Source organism: Mesoplodon densirostris, chromosome 4, assembly GCF_025265405.1.
Source record: "Mesoplodon densirostris isolate mMesDen1 chromosome 4, mMesDen1 primary haplotype, whole genome shotgun sequence".
NCBI classification, from domain to species: domain Eukaryota; kingdom Metazoa; phylum Chordata; class Mammalia; order Artiodactyla; family Ziphiidae; genus Mesoplodon; species Mesoplodon densirostris.
Genome location: NC_082664.1, coordinates 127,447,317 through 127,471,635, shown reverse-complemented (window position 1 = coordinate 127,471,635; position 24,319 = coordinate 127,447,317). Strand labels below are relative to the sequence as shown.

General features: G+C 50.2%; 1 protein-coding gene across 3 annotated transcripts in view; it reads right to left on the bottom strand.

Moving 5' to 3' along the window:
• Positions 1-24,319, bottom strand: part of MEGF11 (multiple EGF like domains 11) — a 385,575-nt gene that overhangs the window by 237,264 nt on the left and 123,992 nt on the right. For 2 of the 3 annotated variants that reach the window (XM_060095217.1, XM_060095219.1), the window contains exon 1: positions 4,605-4,743. In XM_060095217.1, the coding sequence (XP_059951200.1) occupies positions 4,605-4,741 (137 nt within the window). In that variant the 5' untranslated portion in view covers positions 4,742-4,743. Of the gene's footprint in view, positions 1-4,604; positions 4,744-24,319 lie in introns of those variants that run through there. The other variant, XM_060095218.1, reaches the window with a different exon arrangement.

Genomic DNA, 24,319 nt, shown 5'->3' with positions numbered 1-24,319 from the left:
AAGTGTCCAGGGGCTCCAACCCCCCCACCCCAACCCCACTCTTCTCCTCCTGCCCTGGGTACTCTCCGCATTCAAACCTCCCTGACTCCAGGCTAGATCCAGGACACACCCCTTACTGCCCTGTGGCCCAGCTCACTTTCCGAAGTTCTGGTTCATTTGTTCATTTAACAGAGAATGAATAAAGGAGGGTTTCCATTTATTCTATGTGGCTCTGGAAGGCCCAAAGCTAGCAAGTTTTAAAATACTTAATGTTTGTTCAGATCTTTATGGTCTTCAGAGCACATCCATGGAAGCTGATCTTTGCAGCAACTCTATGAAATAAGTGGGCCCATTTTACAGATGAAGAAATGAAGGCTTAGAGGCAGCTTGTCCAGGCCACACAGCTGGTACCAATAACTGTTAATATTTGAACGCCCTGTGTTAAATGTTTTAAGCCCTCTTAATCCTCACACAATCTTTTTTTAAAATTTCTCATTATTATTATTATGTTTTGGCTGTCTTGGATCTTCATTGCTGCACGTGGGCTTTTCTCTAGTTGTGGCGAGCAGGGGCTACTCTTTGTTGCAGTGTGCAGGCTTCTCATTGTGGTGGCTTCTCTTGTTGTGGAGCACAGGCTCTAGGCAACCAGGCTTCAGTAGTTGTGGCTCGCGGGCTCAGTAGTTGTGGTTCACGGGCTCTAGAGCTCAGGCTCAGTAGTTGCGGCACACAGGCTTAGTTGCTCCGTGGCGTGTGGGATGTTCCTGGACCAGGACTCGAACCTGTGTCCCCTGCATTGGCAGGCAGATTCTTAACCACTGCGCCACCAGGGAAGTCCCCTCACACAATCTTATAAGGTAGGTGGTGGCATTGTTATCCTCATTTAACAGATGAGGGAACTGAGCATCAGAGACGTTAAGTGACTTCCCCAAGGTCACCCATTACCCTCTGCTTTATTATGTCTCTAGTATAGCTGGGGATGCAACGAGGACATGCCCCCAGACCTCCTGATCGACGTGGTATCTTGTTACCTGCCTGTTAACTGTAAACCTGGACCAGGGGGTAGAAGCCACAGGGAAGCAGCTCCCAGCTTCATCAAAATAAGCCTTTCCACCTGCCCATGCTGGCAGGAGAGGTATGAAAAGGCAGTCAAGCCAGGGTGTAAAGTGAGGACTCACACTTCCTATGCAGGCTGGGAGAGGACCTCAGCTGAGATTTTAGGGATTAATTTTTATGTCAGTTGGTATTATTCAGTGTTTTTCCCCAGAAGGCTCACTCACTTGGGCCAGATGGCCAGGTCCAGGCTATAAAAGCCCGTCTGCTTTGCCTGAGAAAATTGTCGGTTTACTTGCAGGGGGGCTGGGGCAGGCCAGCCCCCCTAGTGGGTCTCTAGCAGGCTCTCTGCTGCCAGAAATGTCAAAGGTCTAGAATTCAGAAAGAGGAAGCCAGGAGCAGTCAGCAATGCACATGTACTCAGGGTGGTGGGAAATTCTGTTTCTCTGAAGCACGGAGGATGTGAGAAGGGTCCTTGCTGAGCCTCCACCAGCCGGCACATCAGAGATGTGCATCAGAGGCACATGTCTATGCAGACATGGCCTGAACCCATTTCATCTCCAGGCTTGGAGAAACTGAGCTCGACACCCACCCCTGGTGTCCCAAAGCCCCTTCCAACTCTGAAAATCTATGACCCTGGGCTCCTGCATCTTTACTGAGTCTGTCACTTAGAGGCAGGATAAGAGTACAGGGGCTCTGGGTCAAGTTTGAAGCCTGTCACTTGTTAGCAGCCTGTTCTTAGATATAATACTTAGCTGGTATAAGCTTCCATTTCCTTACCTGTAAACCTATGCTAAATATTACCAGGGACTTCATATCATTATTGCAAGGATTAGGATGGCAGTGATAGTATCTATCTCTCAGAGTGGTGGGAAGGTAAAGCAAGATAACACAGGTAAAATGCTCAACACAAGATAATACACATAAAATGCTTAACAGGTACACTGTCAGTGTCTAATAGATGCTGGCCAGCATCATTATATGACTGGCAGTGACACACCTCCTTGCCAGGTGCTGAGGGATAGTTCCTCCCTGACCATAATACGGGATGGGGAGCAAGACCACACACAGACCAGACTCCCTGCCTTTGTTAAGCACCTGGGGGAATCAGGCATCCCTTCTAGCACAGACAGGGACAGTGGGTGCTCAGAGAAAGGGCATCAGCCCAACAGAGACGGTGGGGAGGGTGTCATGGGGAACAGATCCAGCTCTGCAGGGGGGCCCTGAGCCAAGCGAGTCAGGCAACCAGAACTTGAACCAACTCCAAGTCCCCGGGTGAAGCGTGTGCCCCTGGTTTCATAGCTGGGTGGTTTAACCCGCTCATTTGCCAACATGCTAACGAGGGGCCAGATTAATCTTATAAAGCTGGGCTTTGCTAGCCAGGGGAGGTCTTTCTGCTGGGTTTTATGGTGGAGGGGCATAATTAACGAGGAGCCTGCCAGAAGCACTAATCCAGCTGGGGAATTCTCCCTAAGCGGTCTCCGGGGACCAGGGTGTGTTTCTGGAATGACACAGACTAGACTCATCCACGTGTAGACCGCAATGGAGCTCAGTTGGAAGAGCCAAGAAGAAGGAGGTGCCTGGTGGCACAGGGCATCACACAAGACCTCCTCCCTAGGGGCAGGAGAAGCCCCAGACCTCCTCTTAGCTGCTGGAGTCTCTCCTTGTCCTCCCATCAAAGCAGTGACTTCAGCTGATAGCCCAAACAGCCTGAAACACCGGCTCAGTGCAGGTTCGGATCAGAATATTTCCACATTCCAAATGTATTCATGTCGGGCAGGTTTAGAAAATTAGTGAGTTTGGTTTAAGTTTGAACTGATCCACTGGTGCAAATGGCACTCAGAGAAAAGGGAAGTCAGGGTGGGCCCCACCATCAGGGAAGGCTTCCTGGAGGAGAGGTTGGAGGCACTGGGAAAGGCAGAGGTGAGCAGACAGGAAGGAGGCGTTCCAGAAGCAGGGATACAGCACAGATTTCGGCAGGAAGCAACGGAGTCCCAGCTGGGAAAGGTGGATGAGACGGGGATTGCTGAGACTGAAGTCTGCAAACCAAAGACTAATGTGGAAGTGACCTGCTTTCTCCCTCACCCACTGGGAAATAAAGGTTTACATTCACCAAAACTAGAAGAGGTAAGGGGCCTGGATCACCACAGAATCATGTGGAAAGCTTATGAAAACTGCATATGCCTAGGCTCTACCCCAGACCTACGGAATCAGAGTCTCTGCGGAGAGGACCCAAGAGAATCTGCTTTTCACCCGCACTTCAGGGTGCCTGATGTGCAGTAAACTCTGTGATAACTGTTCCTGCAAAGCTGGAGTTGTCAACAAGAAAAGACAATAATTGAGCTTCATGGTTCTCAAAGCCCTTTCATGAAACTGGTACCTTGATCATCCAACAAGCCTGTGAGGCAGGGGTAATAATTCCCCCCACTTTACAGAGGCAGAGGTAGGCTCCGAGTGGTTCAGAGACATCCCCAAAGTCACAGGGCTAACAGATGGAAAACTCCAGACTGGTGCGAACCAAGGTCTCATCACTGGTCTCGTGCTCTTCCCACTTCACCAAAAAGGAGCACGCTGGGGTCAACGCTGCCTTCCACTCCAGCCTCGACTCTGTCGGGACCCCTCGTGGAGCACCCGGTCGCTGGAGACCATGCCGGTGTGGGCACCATCCCTTTGCCTCCCAGCCAGTCCCGCCAGGCCCTGGGTGAGGGGACTTTCCCTGCCGTGGGGCTGGGGCGTTCACCCTCACAGGCATGGAGCACGGCCCTCCCCACTCACCTGCCCTCCTCCACCATCCGCTTCCCCCATCAGGCCCTCATCTTAATTTTATTCATTTGATTTATTAACATCTAAGTGACAGAGTCATCCTGGTCAGCATGGCCAATCAATTCCAGGGTATAATTTGGTTTTTCCTGATTGGGTCTCTGGTCACTGTCTTTCTGCTCACCAAAATCGATACTTTCACCTTGTGCTTCAAAGTCAGGCCATCTGCAGAGCCCCGGCCTGTTCCCCCTGGACCTAGTGCTGCAGCCAGAATGCAGCTGCCCTTCCCCTGTCAGCTCTCTCTAACCCCACCAGATCAGAAGCAGCAGGGCCCCCTCACCTACCCTGCTCGGGGCAGGCTGCTGGCTGCCCCGCACATCTGAGCTGCTGCATCATTGCCAGTCCTGGGAGACCAGGAAGGCATCGTGGCATTGGAGAACAACTCATCTGGACCACAGTCTCTCACTGCACCCCGCCTGTCTGGGGATGGGCACTGAGCCTCTCTGGGCCTCTACTTCCTCATCTGTAAAATGGCTGTAAGTGCAAATGCAGGGAGGAATACTGTCAACTACCAGACTGCATCATTCACGTTGTCTGTCACTCAACGCCCCCACCCTGACCCCCAGAGCACTGAGTCTCAGACAGAATCTACACAGCTTTGGCCCACCTTTCAGCATCTGTGCTGTGTCCCCAGCTGGACTGCAGGCGCTTGGTGGACAGCTTCCGTACCTCCTGCCTCTGCTTTTGTCCCAACAGTGCCAAGCCCAGGGTGAGGCCCCGAGGGAGTGCCTGGCTGTCCAAGAACCGCATCTTACCTCTCCCAGTGGCTGCACACGTTGGGGTCCTCGGGGTTGAGGGAGAGGACGGTTTGCAGGAGGGAGCAGACAAGGAGCCCTGTCACTGAGAGCACCATCCTGGGCCCTGCGCGGGAGAACAAAGGAGGCAGCGTCATTAATCAGACCGTCTTCCCAGGCATCTGTCTGGGGCCATGACTCCTCGCATGAAGCGGCGGAAGAGGCTCGCTAAGCTGCAAAGTTTCCCATCGTCATCGTGTAATGAGCAGCTGATATTTCACACTTGCAGGCTTTGACTAACACCGTTAACACTTCACCACTTCTGAGTAACCGGGCAGTGGGAAGGCTGAGTCAGGGAAACGTTGAAATGTTAGGCCAGAGCTTCTGAAAGTTCTTTGGTTCATGGCCTGCTTTGAGAATCTAATGAAAGTTACAGACCTTCTCCCCCACAAAATGCACATACGCACGACATTTGGCTGTGATTTCAGGGTGCCCTCAGGCCCCTGAGGCCATCCTTGGACCAAGAACCCCTGATCTTCTGCCTTAAGGACAACACCCTCCCCCTGTTCCTTCTCCCTCATCTTTGATGTGCTTTGCCAATTCACTTCCTCTCTCTACTCCCTCCTTCAATGAAGACAGAGAAAAAAGGTGTCTGGTATGGCCCTGGGGACAGGTAAGCTGAGAAAACCCTTCTTAGCAGCTCTGGTCCAACAAGCCACCCAGAAGGCTGGCCCTTGCTTTTCTTGCTCCCATGGGCTATCAGCCACTGACACCCAGGGTGATGCATCTCTGCACATCATACCAAACTGGGGGCGAAGGGCTTGGATAGCCTGGTAAGGGGCTTTGAGGAATCAGCTTGTAGAGTTTGATCCTGGCCCCTGAAGTGACAGCCTGAGTCAGGGGTTAAGTGGGCCTACACAGCTACCAAGCCCCTTGGTCCTTGAACTGAGGATTCCCCAACAAAGGGCTCCTCATAGATGCAGAGAACCATTAAGGTGGGAGCAGCTGAAATGACCTCCGAGGCTCCTTCCTGTCCAGGACTCCGTGGTCCTACAGCCTTAGAGAACTGCCCAAGGGTTCCCACCTGGTGAGGGTGCAGGGTGCCCCAGAGCCAGCCTCAGGGGACCTGCAATTCATATGTGCTCAAACATCAGCTACAGACTGAACAAACACTATGACTCAGAAAGATAGCACTATATATTTCACGTGTTCACAGATGCGATCGTGATTTGCTTAAAAGCTTTACTGAATTCAAAGGACCTTTTATTCTCAATCAGCCACATTAAAAAAAAAAAGCAGCTTCTAACAACGGGGGGCAGCGATGGTATAGAAACTCTTTCGACATTGGAAAGGGGTCCCCAGGATTGAAATGGTTGAGGATTTCTAGTCTGTTGACCTGGAGTTTACCGATGAGAAGCACTCACCCTTCTTGGAGACAAGGAAGAGTAACATGGATGTTGCACACGCCCCCATTTGTACTCAGAGGGAAGCTAAATGGAGCGCCTGCCTTCGTGAAAGGTTAAACTCTCCCCTCCCAGCCCCAATAATTTCCTTGTTAAACTCTTTCTTAGCAGCTCCTTCAAAGATAAACAAATTGTCACAAATTCTGTGTAACCAGGGGGGTCCAAATGATGAATGAGGTTTTTCTCTCTGAGATCTGGAAATAATCTGGCTAAATGGATTCTGAAAATCGGTTAAGAAAGAGAAAAGTGATTCTGGTGCTTCTGCACAATTTGCAGTCTGGGAGTTGCAAGCCACAGCCGCTCCTAACTCCCCCATACACCCACCCCACCAGCCCCCAGGCCTCGGAGGCCCCACGAGCACCTGGACAGAGGGCGCCGCACTCCCTGGACCCTACGCAGCACTAGGGCTGCCGGTCATTTCAACACATTCTCCTCAAAGAGAAGGCGTGACCTTCACCTTTGGGAGGAGAAAGAGCCTGTCCAAGACATGGCATTGAGTTTGGAGGATGGGCATCTTCTTCCAGGTGAGGGTTGGGCTGATCAGACATCAAATAAATCAAGTAACGAAATAAACGAAGGGACGGGCGCGCTGAAAGGCATAAAGTCTGAACGCAAACTGCAGAGAATGCCTCATCTGGATTCTCTCCACGGCCCTGTCTCGTTACTTTGGCCGCTTCTGTAATCTCCAGCATTCTCCGGAGAGGACCCCCCTGGCCACATCTTCAAACTTATGAAGCTTAGAATATCAAAGGGTGAGGCCACCTGGACTAGGGGAGATTGTGCCTCTGGCCCCTTTTAATCCTTGTGATGGAAGAGGGATGGCAGATGGAGGTAACTAGGATCGCGGCTATAATTTGGGAGATCTGTTGAAATCTTTGTGAAAACCTTTCTCTCTGAGTCAGATCTGGACAGGACAGTTTGGCTGACTCCCACTGGGCAGTGAGATACCTGGGCACCAGGGCACAGAGAGGGTAACAGGTGTGTGGATAAGCACACAGGAGGTGGAAATGGATGCGGGAGCACAGGACACCGCCAGCCAGGTGGCATTTACACAGTCTGAGGCCTCACTCCTCCGTTACTGTGTGTGTGTCAAGGCTACCGAGCAGGGGATGCTCCCCAGGATTCACACCCAAGCCTCGATCAGCCCTGTCACCAGCATTCACAAAGTTCGCCATCTGAGGCCAAGTCCACCTCTGTGGTGGTGTGGTGGGGGGAGAAAGATGTCAGCCTGTGGGTGGAAGAGGTGACTCCCCTAGGACCCCCTCAGCCCTCAGACTTTTTCTTTGAAGCGGCCAGTCTAAAAGATGCAACCTTATCACCCATCCCTCCTCCCCAGTCAGGCTGGCCCCATCTCCTGCTCTTTCTCACTGACAAGCCTTGCTCACACGGCTCCCCTGCCCTCAATGCCCTTCTTCCTCAACTCTGCACATCCAAACACCTGCCACGCCAGGTCCAGCTCAGGCCCCAGCCCCGCTCCCCCCCCGCACCCTGCAGGGCTTGGCACCTACCGCATGCCAGCACACTACACTCATGTAGCTTCCAGCCCGGCCAGCCGGTCCAGCGCTCATCACCTCCCATCTTGCCCTGACATCCTTCCCAGCAGGTTGACTTCATCTTTCCGATGTGTCCGTAAATGCTTTGAGGCTGGGATCAAGTCCTAGTCTGTTGCCAGTCAGTTCCTTTTGGGAACTGATTTTAGAAAATGTGTTTCTACTTGTCTCCGACACTTCACTGAGGTGGAGTGAAGAGCAGCCAGAAAGGAGCCATCCCCACCTGGGAGCAACTCATAGTCATTAACTTTAATGGGGCTTCCCCGGGCTCTCTCTCTCTGAGGACAGATCCCAAAGACATATACTTATGAGATGACTGAGGGAAAATCAATCCCGCCGCGGTGGTTATTAGACCGACTCTATTCGGAGTAACAGAGGTTAACACAGCAGTCACCATCTGATTTGGGGCATTAATAATTAAATAGGGCCTCCCTGGTGACGCGGTGGTTGAGTCCGCCTGCCGATGCAGGGGACACGGGTTCGTGCCCTGGTCCGGGAAGATCCCACATGCCGCGGAGCGGCTGGGCCCGTGAGCCATGGCCGCTGAGCCTGCGCGTCCGGAGCCTGTGCTCCGCAACGGGTGAGGCCGCAACAGTGAGAGGCCCGCGTACCGCAAAAAAAATAAATAATAAATAAATAAATAAATAATAATAATTAAATAAGAAAATGCCCCTGGTTTCACTTCAGAGGAAGAGAGCATGTAAGTAGATCAGCCGGTTCCCTCCCCTCTGGCCCATGCTCCCTGCATAGTAAGAAGCAGAGGAAGGGAGTGACGTTCCAGAGGTGGAGAAATTTCTTTCCTGACTGGGGGTATGGCTGCTTTACACCTGCTGGACTGGAGGTGAGGCTCACACCTGCCCACAGGTAGTCACTCTGCACACCTGGCAGGGCCTGAACTAATCAAACTCCTGGAGCGCCACCTGCCCAGCCCTGGGCTGTGCTTCCAGGACACGAAGAAAGAACACGAGTCAGCTGCAGCCCATTTGCGGAGATGAAAGCAGCAAGCAGTTAAGTCCCCCTGGAGGCCTATGGAAAACTTGGTGGAGGGGATGGGACTTAAGGCGCACAGAATATGCAAAGGGAGAGGGCAAATAAACGGCATTCAGGGGAAGTACTGCATAAGCAAGCGACTGGAGGCAGGAACGTGCAGGCGGTGCTGGAGGGTCTAGGAGGGTGTGCCCTGCGGAGCAGAAGCGGGCAACATGGGAAACTTTGGGGGGCGTTTTAGAAAATTCTGTTCTATGAAGCGCTAGTCCCAGGAGATACTGATAAAAATCTCCCAGACCAAGATTTCCCTGAGAGACGAAGTTCAGGAAATGCTGCATGCTATGGCCTCATCTTAAATATCCACATTGTATCTGAGCAGACCTTAGGCTCTGGGAAGACCCAGAGTAAAGAGACCTGTTTGTTTCACCCAGTCTTTCCCACAGAACTTTCTAGTGACCTCTGTAGCAGCAGACTTCTTCAGGATACTGGTTTGGTAAACTGTGCTCCTCTCCATCAAGGTCAAGTCTGGAGGAAGTCCTGGTCCTGCCAATCTGCATCCTTAGAGTTTGTATCCATTTGTTTACGCTAACGCTTGAGGGTCTTCTGTGCCTGGCACCTGGTGTTAAAGGGACTCTGCCACTGGGTATTAAAGAGACACTGACATCACAGCAAAGGACCCCTCCTCCTAGCCTGGGCCTTCTGTCCTGGCCTGGGTTGGCCCTGCAGGCTGAGCAGACCTTACAGATGGCAGCATCCTCTGAAGGTCCTGCCTTCTGCTGGGGCCCCGCCAGCACCAGCACCTGTAGAGTCCAGCTTGTTTCTCTGATGGCAACACACACCTGGCCAGACACCAGCTGCTCACATTAAGCAAGATGCATAAAACTGGGGCAGAGGGCAGACAGACAAACAGATGGCCTCTGCCCCAGGATCAGTCGTGATGACCTCATGGTGCATCTGTGCAAAAATCTCCCCCATCTGCTTCGCTTCCACCACCTGCCTAGTCCTCCTGACTGTGCCAAAATCTTGGACACTGGAGCCTGGTCCGTGAGGCTGGAACCTGCTCTCTGTCCATCCCAGTCTCCTCCAGGAAGCCCTTCCTTCTCAACAACTTTGCATTGGCAGCAGGAGTGGTCAGGCACTATTTTGTGGGTCCTGGGAGGTTTCCAGTCACAATGCTGGGGATCGATTGGTAGCGGCTGCTTGAAATGCTCTCCTGAGGAAAGGAGCTGAGGGGAACATGCCATGATTGATTAGTAATGCCTCTCGCGGGCACTGGATGGGAGAGGGACCCATGGGTGCCATGCACTTGTCATCCCTGTCTTACATTGCTGAACGGTTGTTTTAACTTTGGAAAGCGCTCCTGTCCTATATGAACCACCTGGATGTGGCCTCAGCTCTTCCCTCTGGGCCTTAGATCCTGCCCATCATTTTCCTTCCCTTTGTACCACACCACCAAAACACACTTCTCGAGGGCAGGGGTTTTGGTCTATTGTGTTCATTGCCGTCCCCAGAACCCAGACCATTGCCTGTACAGAGAGGGGGCTCAATCCATCTTTGTCGACTCCACAAATTGTTCACTCCACAGCCAACCACCCACCCTGACCTCTCAGCCGTCCCAAGCCTCAGGATCAGCCACATTGCCTGTGTTTGTCTTGACAGAGGCCACCAAAGACCTGTCCTGAGAGCAGGTCTTACCGTATGGGGCATTCCACCCTGCATTGACCTTGCACCGCAGAGACACCAATCTGTTGGCGATGGATACAGTGGGCACTGTGACATTCTGAGAGTGACTCAAAGACTCCTGCCTGGGCCACCCCGCCAACACCGGGGTATATCTGTTCCAGGAACCAGCACAAGGCGGGCATTGAAGCCCACTCAATAGCTCAAGCTGCAATGGGGGACTGACTGGTGTTCCGAGAGCCTCATGAAAAGGCGCTTTCAGGCTCGGGAAGCAGAAGAAGCAAACCCCAAACTGGCACTGATAAAGCAAACGTCTCACATTCCTCCCGGCATGTGGGTGTATAGAGAGAGATTTCTATCTTCTATTTATAGAATACACACACACACACTCCTCTGTTTTTTCCTGAATAAAACAAAAAAGCCAAGTTTGCACTCAATGGGGCAAATGCCAAGGTTATCATCCCGTCTAGTGGACCTTCCCCTTCATCTTCCCACTGTTCTCTCAGCTGGCTCCCAGTCCCCAAGCCCCTCTCTGTTTACTGGCCTTGCTGGGGTCTGATCAGTGCCAGAGGAAAAGAGGAGCAGCGATCAGCCCATAATTAAGAGGCTTCACCCTTCGCCTTGATGAAGGCTCCTGCCCTCCAGCAATCCCACCAGGGGCCGGTCTTATGTTGAATGCTTTCTAATCTCCCTGCACCTAAAAAAAAAAAAAAAAAGTTTAAAAAATAAATCCATAGCTCTCAATCTCCAAAAGAGTGATTCCCTGACCGCAGAAGCACAGCAGAAATTCCCAGCATCAACACGGAGGCCCCACAAGGTGCCTGCCCACTGGGATAAAACAGGGGATTGGAGTCACCTCCTGAGACATGGTAAACGTCCTCGTCCCAAGGCTCCACCAAACTGATAAATTCTGCTTTCTCCTTGGCCGGGAAGCCTCGGGCTGCAAATCCTGAAAATGGCACCAGGGAGGCCTGCAGTGCCCATTAATCAGGGTCAGAAGACTGTCCTGCCCCTGTGCCCTCAAGTCGTGCAGAGAACAAGTGGCCCTGACATTAGTCAGGCTCGGAGAGAAATCACAGCCTATCCCCAGGGCAGGGGAGCGGGGAGGGGGAGTGGACAGAGGTGTAGAAACCAACAAATTCATGAAGCACCCGCCTCCCTCCCCCATTATGTGCAACCCCTGGGCTCTGAGCCCTCAGCCCTCCCGTTCCCAGGCAGGCAGCAGCTGTGCCCCCAGCCTCCAGCCTCTCTGAAGACGAAGGGAGAAAACTTATCTGTGTTCTTAGGCCATTTCATTTCTCACAGAGCAATTATCTCCATCTTTCCATTTCTTTGCAAATCAGGGCACACTCAACCGGCGTGGCCAAACCGGAGGCTGCCTGTGCTCTCACCAACCCAGCCCGCGCCGGGCCTGCTCCGCTCCCGTCTCCCACCCTCTCCCAGGGCTGTGGGGTTCTCTGAACTATGGGAACCCCACATGCCCTGGCACTAAATCATGGCCGCATCCACAAAACCCTCACAGGCAAGTCAGTCACTCAGGGCCATACAGCCCCATGGGGATTAGTCCCCATTCCCGCTCGCTCTGCAAAAAAACATTTCTAAAACCACAAGATGCAACCACAGATGCCCAGATGGGAAAAGAGCACTGAGGGTTGGGGCCCTGCAGAGTGACCCATCACTGGGTCAAGCCTCCCCATTGGGCTGAGCTGCAAGGATGAACAGCTGGACAGCAAGCCACGTGGTACCAGAACTGGCACCTAGACAGACCTGGGAGCATCACCTGTCAACACCTCATCCCACAGGAGGGCAAACTGCCCCCAGGTGACTTCAAGATCACATGACACATTGGTGGCAGGGCTCATGGAAGGCAAAAGCAGAGCTGGACTGACATGGATTCAAATTCTGACTCCACCGTACTGGCTACTTAACCTGGATAATGTCATTTATCTGCTTTGGGGCTGTTTCACATCAATCACATGAGGTAAGACCAACTTCACAGGGCTGTTAGGATATCAAATGAGTCATCAGGTAAAGTGCTTGGTTCAGAATCTAGCACACAGAATGTGCTCAATAAAATATTAGTTTCCTGCTGACTCATATCCCGCCACCCCCCATCTCAAAGACCTTTCCAACTCTCTAATTCTGAATTCTAGAATTTGTAAGGAGCTGAGTAAATATTGATGGAAAAATCCTCTGCTGGAAAATCTAGGCTTGGCTATATGTATTTGGTGACTCCAGGGTCAGTCTTAAATGTACAATTACCAAGATGGTCTCATCTTTCATCCATCCTTTCATCAAACATTTATTGAACACTTGCCAGTCATTGGACACAAAGACAACTCAGGCAGGTCCTGCCCCAAGACCCCAAACACCTGCTGGAGGGTGTGTGGGAATGGCTGTGAGAGGGCAGTGGACTCAGGTTGTGGCTTAATTCAAAGCACTGAGGCCTTTGCCCGGCAGGAAGCCTCAGGCAAACGTGATGGGATATCAGAGACCTTTGCTGGAATTGATGCATACCATCCCCAAAGGTCTCCCACATGTTGAATCCGGCCCATCTCCAGTTGCCTCTGAATCCACTCTTGATCAGGGCTGCCTCCTCTGAAGGTGGGCAGCCTGTTCCCAAGCTTGTCCAGCCTCCCGGCACTACTCTGTCAGGACTCAGAGCAGATATATTTCCTCTCTCCCTTGCGTCTTCCCTCCTGAGTTCCAGCTCAGCTCAGGAGCAGCTCAGCTTTCCGTGGCCCCATTCTTCTCTCTGCCTGCTAAGTCATTAACTTGCTGTGTGACTTGGGACAGGTTGCTTTCCTTCTCTGAGCTTCACTCTCTGCTTGTCCCAGAGGCTGGGGTCAGACTGTACCATCTCCTGGACTCTTCCAGCTCTACAAATTTACCTCCAGCATGTCTCCCTTCCCTGACCTTCCCCTCCTCACATTCTTCTCTCTCTTCACCCCCACACTGGGTTTGCCCCATCTCCCAGCAGCAAGAAGATAAAGCAGCAGAGGCAGGAGAACTGGATTCTAGGTTTGGATCGTGGAGAACTCATTTCACTGCTCTGGGCCTCCTTTTCCTCTCTGACTACGTGGGAAGGATGAGAGAACGACCGGTTCTTGTGAGGATTAAACTGCAGCCCAGCACTGGAAATGTAAGCATCAGTGGCATTGTGAGGGCTGGAACCCTAAGTTCCTGCCTACCTCTCTGTCCAATCTTCAGCACCCCTTTGAAGACTGGCCTCTTGTCTTGTGCTCTAGTCCAGCCCAGGGCCCACATCAGGGCAGCCTCTGCCCCATCACACCTTGGGGACCTCTTCTCACCAGTCAGGAGCTAAACAGGAGGGCGTGGTTGTCAGTCTACAGACTAGGGCAGCCTCTCCAGGTTTCCTTCTGGAACCTTCTGTATGTATCTAGGCCAGGAGAATCTGAAGCCAGACACCAACAAAGCCTGAAGGGTCCTACACCTGTGCATTGGTTGTGGAAATGGGCATCGGTGTCCTAGAAAGCCGCTTGGCAATACATAACAAAGTGTTTTAATCTACATCTTTAACCAAGCATTCCATTTCTGCAATTTAACTTTTAAAAATTGACCAAGGCCAAGGATAGGTTCAAGAATGTTACATCATCTCTTAATAAAGAGATATTTATTTCAGCAGCATTGAAACAACCTGAATGCCTAAATCAGTAGGGTCCTTGCTAAATAAATCCCACCATGTACACAAAACAAAATATTATGCAAACATTAAAGGTATTGACGTGTGGGCAAATATGGAAGCCTATACACTGGAGCATTAATAGTGGTCATCTGTAAGGGGAGGGGAAGAGAGAAACATCACAGGACTTGTGCTTTTTAAGTCAAACATTTTTGTTCTTATATTAGTGTTTCTTACAATGAGCATTATCATCACCTTAATCATAAAAGCAAACATATTTTAAGATAATATGTGTAAAGCACTCCCACTCCTGGGCATATATCCAGAAAAGATGAAAACTAATTCAAAAAAATACATGCACCCCAATGTTCATTGAAGCATTATTTGCCATAGCCAAGATATGGAAGCAACCTAAATCTCCATTGACAGAGGAATGGATAAAGAAGATGTGGTATATATATATGCTGGAATATTACTCAGCCATAAAAAAGAATGAAATATTGCCACTTACAGCAACATGGGCAGACTTACAGATTATCATGCTAAGTGAAGGAAGAAAGACAAACATCATATGATATCACTTATATGTGGAATCTAAAAAAAACGATACAAATGAACTTACAAAACAGAAATAGACTCACAGACATAGAAAACAAATTTATGGTTACCAAAGCGGGGAGGGGATAAATTAGGAGCTTGGGATTAACAGATACACACTGTTATATATAAAACAGCTAAACAACAAGGATTAACAGATACACACTACTATATATAAAACAGCTAAACAACAGCTACTGTATAGCATAGGGAACTATATTCAATATCTTGTAATAACCTACAATGGAAAAGAATCTGAAAATACATATACAGAAAATGGAATCACTTTGCTGTAGGCCTGAAACTAACACATGGTAAATCAATTACACATCAATTAAAAAAAAAAGAATAGAAAACAAAATTTTTTTTGTATTTTATTTTATTTTTTATACAGCAGGTTCTTATTAGTCATCCATTTTATACACATCAGTGTATACATGTCAATCCCAATCTCCCAATTCATCACACCACCACCCCCCACCACCCCCACTTTCCCCCTTGGTGTCCATACATTTGTTCTCTACATCTGTGTCTCAATTTCTGCCCTGCAAACCGGTTCATCTGTACCATTTTTCTAGGTTCCACATATATGCATTAATATGTGATATTTGTTTTTAATTTAAATATCAAATATATTTGTTTTAATTTTAATTTTAATTTTTTAATTTAAATATTTAATTTAAATTTTAATTTAAATTTTTAAAAAAGAATAGGAAAAAAAATACATTAAATAAATAAATAAAAGATGATATACGTAAGTTCACTACCATGGAAAGGACCCTGATATATCATCATGTGAAAAACACAGGTTACAAAGTAGCATGAAGGTTACAATTGGGTCGTACATGCGGGTGGTATGTGTACTGAGAGCAAACAAAAAAAAAGAAAGATGCCCAGAAGGATGTTAACAAAGGTGTCTAGGGGATGATATTTTAGGTGACTTAACCTTCTTCTCTATACTCTTCTCTATACTCGACGTTTTCTATGAGGAGCTGGTCAGCTTTTCAATTTAATAAAACCACAATAAAGCTACCTTCATTTTGCAAAAAAAGGCAGGGCCCCTTGTCAGTGCCCCCATAGCATACCCTCCCCCAGGCCCAGACTCTCTCACACTGCTCTTTGGGGTGCATATTACCAAACAGCAGGGACTTATGAGCCCTGAGCCTGCTACCGCTAGGGACACAGGCCACTTTATGGAGCTTTCCAGGCAGCCCTGGAAGCCATCAAGCCGGGGCGGGGGTGTGGGTGGGGATTGCCAGAATAACTGAATGGCCTGTGTCCATGCTGTGATTATATCCACGCTGTGATTAAAAACATTATGCCATTTCAAAGACCCAAAATGATCTGATGACACCGAAAATGGATGGATAATGTATAATTTGGTCAGCTCTATCCAGTATAATAAATGAACCAAGTATTCAGATTTTTAAAAGAAAGTTATTGCAGCCCTTTGTCCATGACACTGGTGAATCCTGGCTCACAGCCTGGTCAGGTCAGCCCAGGGAGTGTCACCTCACTCCAGCGCCCGCTCAGTCCCCGGCATTCCCACAGGCTCTGCTCCTCCAGGGGTAACCAAGCACCTGGAACTCTGATCTCAATTCCTGGGTCCTAACCCCAGCTCTGTCTCTTACCAGTTGTGTGACCTTGGGCAGGTCACTTAACCTGTGGGAGCGCCAGCTTCCTCCTCTGTGAAGTGGGAGTAGTAAGAAAACCTGCCTCACAGGATCCTGAGAGCCAAAGAGATGAGGATTATGAGAAGGGCCTGTAGACAGTAAAACACTGAGTAAAATGTGGTCATCCCCCTCTTGCTGGGGGCTGGAGGGGGTGTGTGCAGGGAGAGAGAAGGGGTTTCTTAGGATCCTCCAATAAGGACCACCTCCTTGGGGTGGGACACGTCTGCCAGAACGCAGAGAAAGGGACTCAAGATGAATGTCAGTAAGTTTGCAATTTAGCCCAGCCCAGGCCCTGCTGACCCACAGTCTAAGCAAGAGATAATTCCAAGTCTGGAACCAGAAGCCAATTCGGCTGCGTTTCTGGCCTAGGATGTGTCTGACAACCATCTCCACGGTCAAGAGCATTCGTGAAAAATGGTTCTTCTGAACTCTGGTTTTCCGGAGGAGCAAGACACTCACACACCTTCCAGAACATCAGCACCCTGCACCCCTTCCCAAAGGAAGGGGTCACCGAAAGAGCACCGCGGCAGATCAAAATCTATCCTCATCTTCCCAGGTTTAATTTGCAGAATGGCACACGGCTCCCAGACTCACCGTGTTCCTGGTCTGGTTATTCATTGTTTATTTCGGTATTTTCCAGGAAATTGCTCATTAAGGATAAAAGCACCTGCTTACTGTAAAAGGGCATTTACACAAAGACTCTGGCATGGGGGGCCTGGGAAGATCATTAATGAATGAAGCGAAACAGAACAAACATGCTATAAATTAAAGGTCTCAAAAGGAATGTCTGGCATTGGTGGATTATAATAGAGGGATGAAATAAAACATCATATTTTTAGACCACGGTGGTGTTTAAAAAAAATGGGAGGGAAAACATTACAAAAGGTGGCAGAGGTAACGATCTATTTCTGGAGCAACTAAAGCCTGTGCTTCCATTAAGAGAATTATAGATCAATTCTGTTTTGTCTGGGGGCATATATGTGTGGTGTGTGCTAAATTAAAAAGCTTAACGTGTCAGAGCAGCTCCTTCTGAGGGTTCCATGGAACAATGCTGACTGAGGCATTAGGCCTGAGAGAGGCATGGCAGGTGATGCAGAGGAAGTTAGGAGCATCTGAGCCATGCCACTGAGTTAGGCTCAGCCGGGCACAGGCCATCCTGAGCACCAGTGTCCAAGAGCATATGAAGCCCAACCTCAGTTAACCGGAACTTCAATTAACTGAGGTGCCACCAAAGCCACTGGCCACGCTCACGGGTGCATTTCCACCCCAGAGACAGTGAGATTTTTTTTTTTCTCTCCTGAAAAGCAGTTTCCAAGGCTAGCTTCTACACTGATGATCTATTCAGCTTTATTTCCTTTACTTCATACCCTCTCCTGGACAAGGACAGGCCTTGAGGAATAAGGACCCTTGAAATCATGCCAGATCCCAATAAATCCAAAGAGATGTGATCCCATTCACCATAATCCACTTACCAAGGCAGGAGAGGAAATAGGCACAATTGCAAAAAATGGTTTTGGTAGCAGGCACTGGAACCCCAGAAAGGTCTTCTCTGCCTAACTCCCAACTCAACAGGAAACTCAGAAATGTGAAACGCCCATTCCTCAAGGCAAGATGGGGGGTGGGAGGCAGGTTTCCTCCTCTGACGCCAGCTGCTCCAAGTTGCTTTCTGCCCTTTCCGCAGGCAGGTCGAGCAGTGAAGCGCCAACCTCCAATATGCCGAATCACCGACGGGTAGAAAACGGGAAGCTCGTGCCAAGTCTAACCATGCTACCTCTGTGCTCTAATTCTCTGGTGTGCCCACAGATTTCTAAACTTGCCATAACACATACAGGGACTCAGTGGGATGGGAAGAACGGGAGGCAGGTCAGAAGCTTGCAAAGCCATGGTAGACCTCTGACACACAGAGGTTTGACTGTGCCAAGATGGGGAGCAGAAAGAAAAGGAGAGGGGCACAGGTAGGCGTTGGGTCTGGGGTCTGGGTGTGCCCAGCTGGCTGGCAAACCACGGCTGAAGTTTGAGCTCAAGTGAGCATGGTGTACTAACGCCATATTCGGTACCTAAGAGCACCTACTAAGGATGCTCTGTTAACATCCCCTGTTGGATGAGAAACTGGATGAAGACTGACTCAAATAGTGAACATTCCGTTCACTCACCAACCATGGAGCATCTTACTGAGCCCCAGAAGAAAGCAGGAAATGAATGGCTCCTGAGAGACTGCCCTTTGCAGGGCACTGAACTGGGCACATGGCCAATCCCCGTCTTCACAGTGGCTCTAAGAAGCAGGCATTATGATCTCCATGGACAGGTGATGAAATGGAGACTCACAGTTTAGAAATACATGCACTAGATCTGAACTAAGGACTACCTGCTTATCTATCACTATGCTTCCAGGTTTGTCTTTGCCCTTCTGACTTTGTGCATACGTGCACACATGTGTGCAAGTATGTGTGCAAATGTGCTATGTGTGGCATGTGGGGGAGGGTTGGGGGGTCATCTCTTTGGATCAGAGCTTCCTCCATGCTCACTAAGTTTGAGCAGAGGAAGAGGGGACACTGTGCTATTGTGGGAAGAGGATGGGCTTGGGCCAGCTGTGTGACCTTGGGCCAGTCTCCTGCCTCCTTGGGGCTTCATTGTCCTCTATAAGCTGAGAGGAAGCCTTTCTTAACTGGTTCCTCATCTGAACCACAGAATCCAGAAAATGATTTCAGTGACTGTTTTGTCACCTCTCCCGAGGATTGTTCATAACTCATACCTTTCTAGATGCACAGGAGAAAAGTCAATCCATTACATACAGTGGACGGCATGGGGTGTTAGGAACCTAGCTGAGAAAGTACTAGATGGTCTTTAAGGTTCCTAGGGCTCTGACATCAGGAGATGGGTGGGGAGGCTGTGTGCCTCCACTACAGGAACGGGGCAGGTTGATGATCCTGAGCATAGCTGAGGCTGCAGGTGAGGATGCCAGACCCCCAGACCAGATTATCTTAGTTTACAACGTCTTCCACGTGTATTTCCCTTGTGTCATCCTGTAACCTAACTACCTTCTTTATTTATTTATTTATTTTTGTGGTACACGGGCCTCTCACTGCTGTGGCCTCTCCCGTTGCGGAGCACAGGCTCTGGACGCGCAGGCTCAGCGGCCATGGCTCACGGGCCCAGCCGCTCCGCGGCATGTGGGATCCTCCCGGACCGGGGCATGAACCCGTGTCCCCTGCATTGGCAGGCGGACTCTCAACCACTGCGCCACCAGGGAAGCCCTAACTACCTTCTTTAAATGTACCAATCTCACCTCCACTGTGATTTGAGGAATCAAGAGAGAAATTGGGAACAGGCCTTTAAAGGAATAAGCCCTACCTTTCACTGTCTACCCCTAGAGCTAGCTAACTGGGGGCAGAGGGGTAGGTGGCAATAACTGGCAAGAGATCTGAATGGGATCAATAATTGAGCACATGAGTCCTGTGTACCTCTTCTGCCCTCAGAGGACATGGAGTTTATTTTAGTACAGAAAGGGCCCATTCCCCAGCAAGGCAAAGCAGTGGTTTGTGTGCCAGGAATGAGCAGGGCGCCACCCTATTCTGGGCCTCACCCAGAATATATTCTAATACCTTAACAAGTGACAGCACACCTAGCCCTCAACTTTCAGCTCTGCGTGTGGAATGCTCAGATGCTGGGATGCGTCCAAGGCAACAGGGAAGGGGCAGCGCGCTGCGGAATTCTGCAGCCAGCTCAGCCCGGCTCCCAAGAAACGTCCGGCTCAGCAGTAGCCCTGGCAACATTTTTGCATAAAAAAAGGACATATCTAGGCAGAACAGGCGCATGCCAGACTCTGGATCACTCTACAAAGTGGAGAGGAGGATAAAATCATCCCAAGGGAGGAAGGCAGAGGAGACATTGATTTCAAACCAATTTCACCCACTGGAGCAATCACTAAAGTCAAATGGTAGAGCTGTATGGCTCTCTGTGTCACAGCGGATAAAGGTGGGAAGAACAAGTGAGCAATGCGACCACCAGCCTGACGCAGTTGCTGTGGGGAGGACCTGTGAGGGGACAGGATCTGCTAACGAGGCTGCCCGTGGGCTCTGAGGAGGGCCTGAGCCAAACGCCCAACCAAAAGCCGAGAAAAACAGGCCAGGGACAGAGAAACCCAGAACCAGATTTCTTGCCCCCAGGTCTACCAATTATCAGCTGTGTGACCCTGAATGAGTCACTGAACCTCTCTGGGCTGTTTCCTGATTAGGAGGAGCTAGAATCACTTCTCAGGTAGTCTTGACTGAGTAGATGACATGGGCTTAAAGGCCTGAGTTTGAGCTTTCCAGCATCACCCACCAGCCATGGGAAGGCTTTTAATGGCTTCTCTAGGCCTCGGGTTCTCCATTTATAAAAGGACGTTGACTGACAGTCCTGTAATTTTAGAGCCAGATTTGGACTCTAGCTAAGGCCCCTTACAGCTCTAAAAAGTTCTACGGTGATTCTCTGCAGCAAGAGCAGATGACAGGGAGGACAGGGTCCTCTCCAAGGGGGGTTCTCAGCACCTGGCACAGTGTCAGGTGTGAGTAAATGTTTGATAACTAGCCAATGATCGGATCAATGAATCAATGAACAAGTCTCTGTTTCTGCATGAGCAAACTGAGGTTGAGTGCAAAGACACTTGCCGAAGGTCACACAGCTGATAACAGATAGAGTTGACCTCAAAGCCAGGTCTTTGGACCCCAAATCCAGTGCCCCTCCCACTCCACCATCTACTGGGAAAGGGAAGGGAGGTCCTTGAGCAGAGCCTCCTTGGGGGTCAAGGCAGCCTCTGGGCATGGGGATGGTGAGATCTCCCTAGGGCCATGCTGGATTCTGTGTACCTTGAATCTACCAGCCTCTCAGTCAACCCCAGTGTCTGCTGCCTTTCCAGCCCATTCACCAAGCTCTTGTCCCAAAGAGGGTCTTCTTCTCCTCGGGTACAGACAGAAGGGCTGCTGGTGGCTGGCCAGGGTTTCTCCCTGCCACCTCCTTCAGCCTTTCTTATAAGTCTTTATCTTCTTCCTCCAAAGATGGGCACAAAGGAGGTAAGTAAATAGAGAGGCAGAGTTGGGTGCTGCAGGAAAGCTTCCAGAATGTAACTTTCTGCTCCCCAGAGGCCTCTGCTGGGAAGTCACAGTCTGATCCCACTCGTCTATCTCTGCCCTGCTTGCTCAGGCCCTCAGAAACTATCTTCACCAGCCCTCTCTCCCAGGGACTGATGGAACAGCTTCTGCAGCGCCTCCCCAATCTTAATCCCTCACCTTCTCGTGGGCTTTTATCTTCCCGTAGATAAAGCACATCCTTATCCACTGTCTCATTTGATCCTAGAAGAGCCCACTGGAGATGAGAACCCTAAGGTGGGACTCAGGGGCTGAGGAGGGGCCGAAAGTTTCAGTAGCAGAGTGGGGACCAGGTAGCACAGGAACACTTGTCCAGAGGTAGCAATAAGCACCTCCCCTTTTCCTCTGGCATCTCCTCTGTCCCTGAGGAACTGCAAAGGCAGGAATCAGAGTGCCCCCATCAGAAAGCTCAGAGCAGGGCTGAGGCTGCCTGGCAAGGGACGGGGGGGTCGGGGTGGGGGGCAGGGGGAATCACTCCTTCCGGGCGGGACATCTAGCTCCCTGCTCCCAGCACACACACACACACATACACACATAAACACACACACTAAACAGTGGTACCCATCCCGCCTGCACGCTAGAACCACCTAGGAACATTTTTAAATAGCCATGCTTGGGACCTCACTGTAGGCCAATTAGAACTGAATTTCTGTGGGTGGAGCTTGGGCATCTGTATTTTTTTCAAAGCACGCCAGATGATTCCAGCAAGCAGCCAAGGTCAAGAACCATCCACTAGGATTCCCTGAGGGCAGGGGCTGTGACCCTCATCCAGATGAAAGCCTAGGAGAGGGTGACCTTGTCCTTTCTCTGCCTCTTTCTCATTTCTAACCCCAGAGCACAGGTACCTAGCCTGAAGACCCCCTTCCTGTCGAGATTCTGGTTCTGCCCTGGACCCACAGGGCACCCCAACACCATCAAAGTGTCTCTGGGTGGCAGAAGCAGGGGTCTGCTAAACCATTAGTGAAGATGCCTGCCACCTCCAAGAAGCCAGCCAGACCCAGGTGACAGGGGAGGGCAGAGCTGCAATAACAGGAATGCCCATCGACCTTCCCCGTAGCACATCTATATGACAACAGACACAGGGCAGAGGGCGTGTGGCTCCTCCACCCACCCCAGGGCTGGTACAAGTGCCCTGGGCACCAATCAACACCACCCAAACCCAACCACAGGTGGTGAATGAGCAAACCGTTACTGGCATCCCCACAGGTGGGACCTTAGCATCCAGGGCTGATCCCAACTGTGGGGAGAGCCCTGTCGTTCTTCTCTCCACCCATCTATCTATTCCCGCACTGTTCACTGAGCATCTCCAATGTGCCAGGCACTGAGGATACAGCCCCACAGAGCTTAGCCACATGGTAGGTGCTATAGTCCCCATTGTACAGGTGAGGGGACTGAGGAGAGTGGTGGCCTGCCTGTCACTGGGCACTGGCTGAGCCAACCCAGGCCCTCCAGTGTGGTGAGCTCTGCTGTATAACCACCCACGTAACTTTTGCCCCATCCCACGGTGAAAAGCAGCGGGACCCCTCTTGCAGGGATGGGAGAGCAGAGCTCGCTAAGAGGCTGGAGCCAAGCACACTCCCTGGTCCCGGAGCCCTGAGGTCCGGCATCTGCCCTGCTGGCCCTCCCACCCAGTCCCTCCTCTAATGAAAATCCAGAGAGCAGCAATGAAATTCACCTTAATAAGCCCTCGTTAGAAATATGCTAATGGAGAGGAAGCTGATATCATATGCCCTGAAAGCCCAAGGGAGAAGGAGATGGAAAAAAATTCAATATTGAGTTTTGTCTCATTTCAAAGCCACTTTCAAAGTGGCCATAAATCTTCTGTGTGACGTGACATAACAAGGAGCTGCCAGCGGCTCGGCTCGGGCGTTAATAATTAGCAGTTGCCAGGTGCTGAACTGAATGCATTAGACTTTCTGGTCCTCACTGCGTGGAGAGAGAGGGAAGGCGCAAACTAGGTCCCATGCATGGGCTGACCCATCCACAAAGCCTGCCCACCTGCCAGCCCTGGGGCAGAGCTTGTGGCTGTGAGAGACTGCACGATGTGCCAGAAAAGCGAGGCTCAGGAATCAGCAAGGCCCACCTTGAACCCCAGCTTAGGGGGTGTTGAATTCCGCTTGGCGTGAGGACAAGCCCCTGACATGACCAAGCCTCAGCTTCTATCCATCCGTGAGATTGACAACAACACATGTGCCGTGCTGGGTCCCTGGGGGGACTGTGTGTGGGTGTCGTCTGGCTTATCAGTGTGGTGGTGTAGAGAACTCTCTGGAATCAGCTGGTCTGAATCAAAAACCAGTGCTGTTAATTAGTAGCTGAGTGACTTTGGACAAATGACTTAATCTCTCAGAGGCTCTGTTTCCTCATCTGCAAATGGAGATGGTAATTGTATCTATTGTGAAAATCAAATGAGGTACTTACACCAGTATCTGATACACTGTAACAACTCAACAAATATAGCTGCTATGGCTATAGTAGCTACTGTTGATACTACTGTCTTCTTCAGTTCCCCAACACCCACCTTCATTATCACTGATAAAAACCCTGGGAGTTGTCACTTATCCTTTTTTGTTTTTAATTTTCTGGGTAACTTTGGGAAACTGACTTAACCTCTCTGATTCTTAACTGTCCTACAAAGTGAGGATGATAAGTCCTGCTGTGATCTATGTGCAGGATGGTTATAAAGGTCAAAAAGATAATGCAAGTGAAAGTGCTTTGAAATGTATAATAAATGGCACAGGAGTGGGGAATTATCATCATTGACTTCCAGCAGGAAGGCTATTCTAGATGCCATGGTTGGCTTCCCTTCCCTAGGCAGCAAGGGACAGCCTCTCTCAAGACTTCAGAGGAAAAAAGTCTACATTTCTTCCAGACAACAGTGGCAGCCAATTACAACTTTTAATTCCTACAAATGTCTAACTGATGTCTCTCCTACTGGCTGCTGTCTTTCTTGCTCTGCCCTTGGGAGAAAGAGAGACAAGGCAATGGTCACTGTTTGCATAGGAGTTCCTCATAGTCTA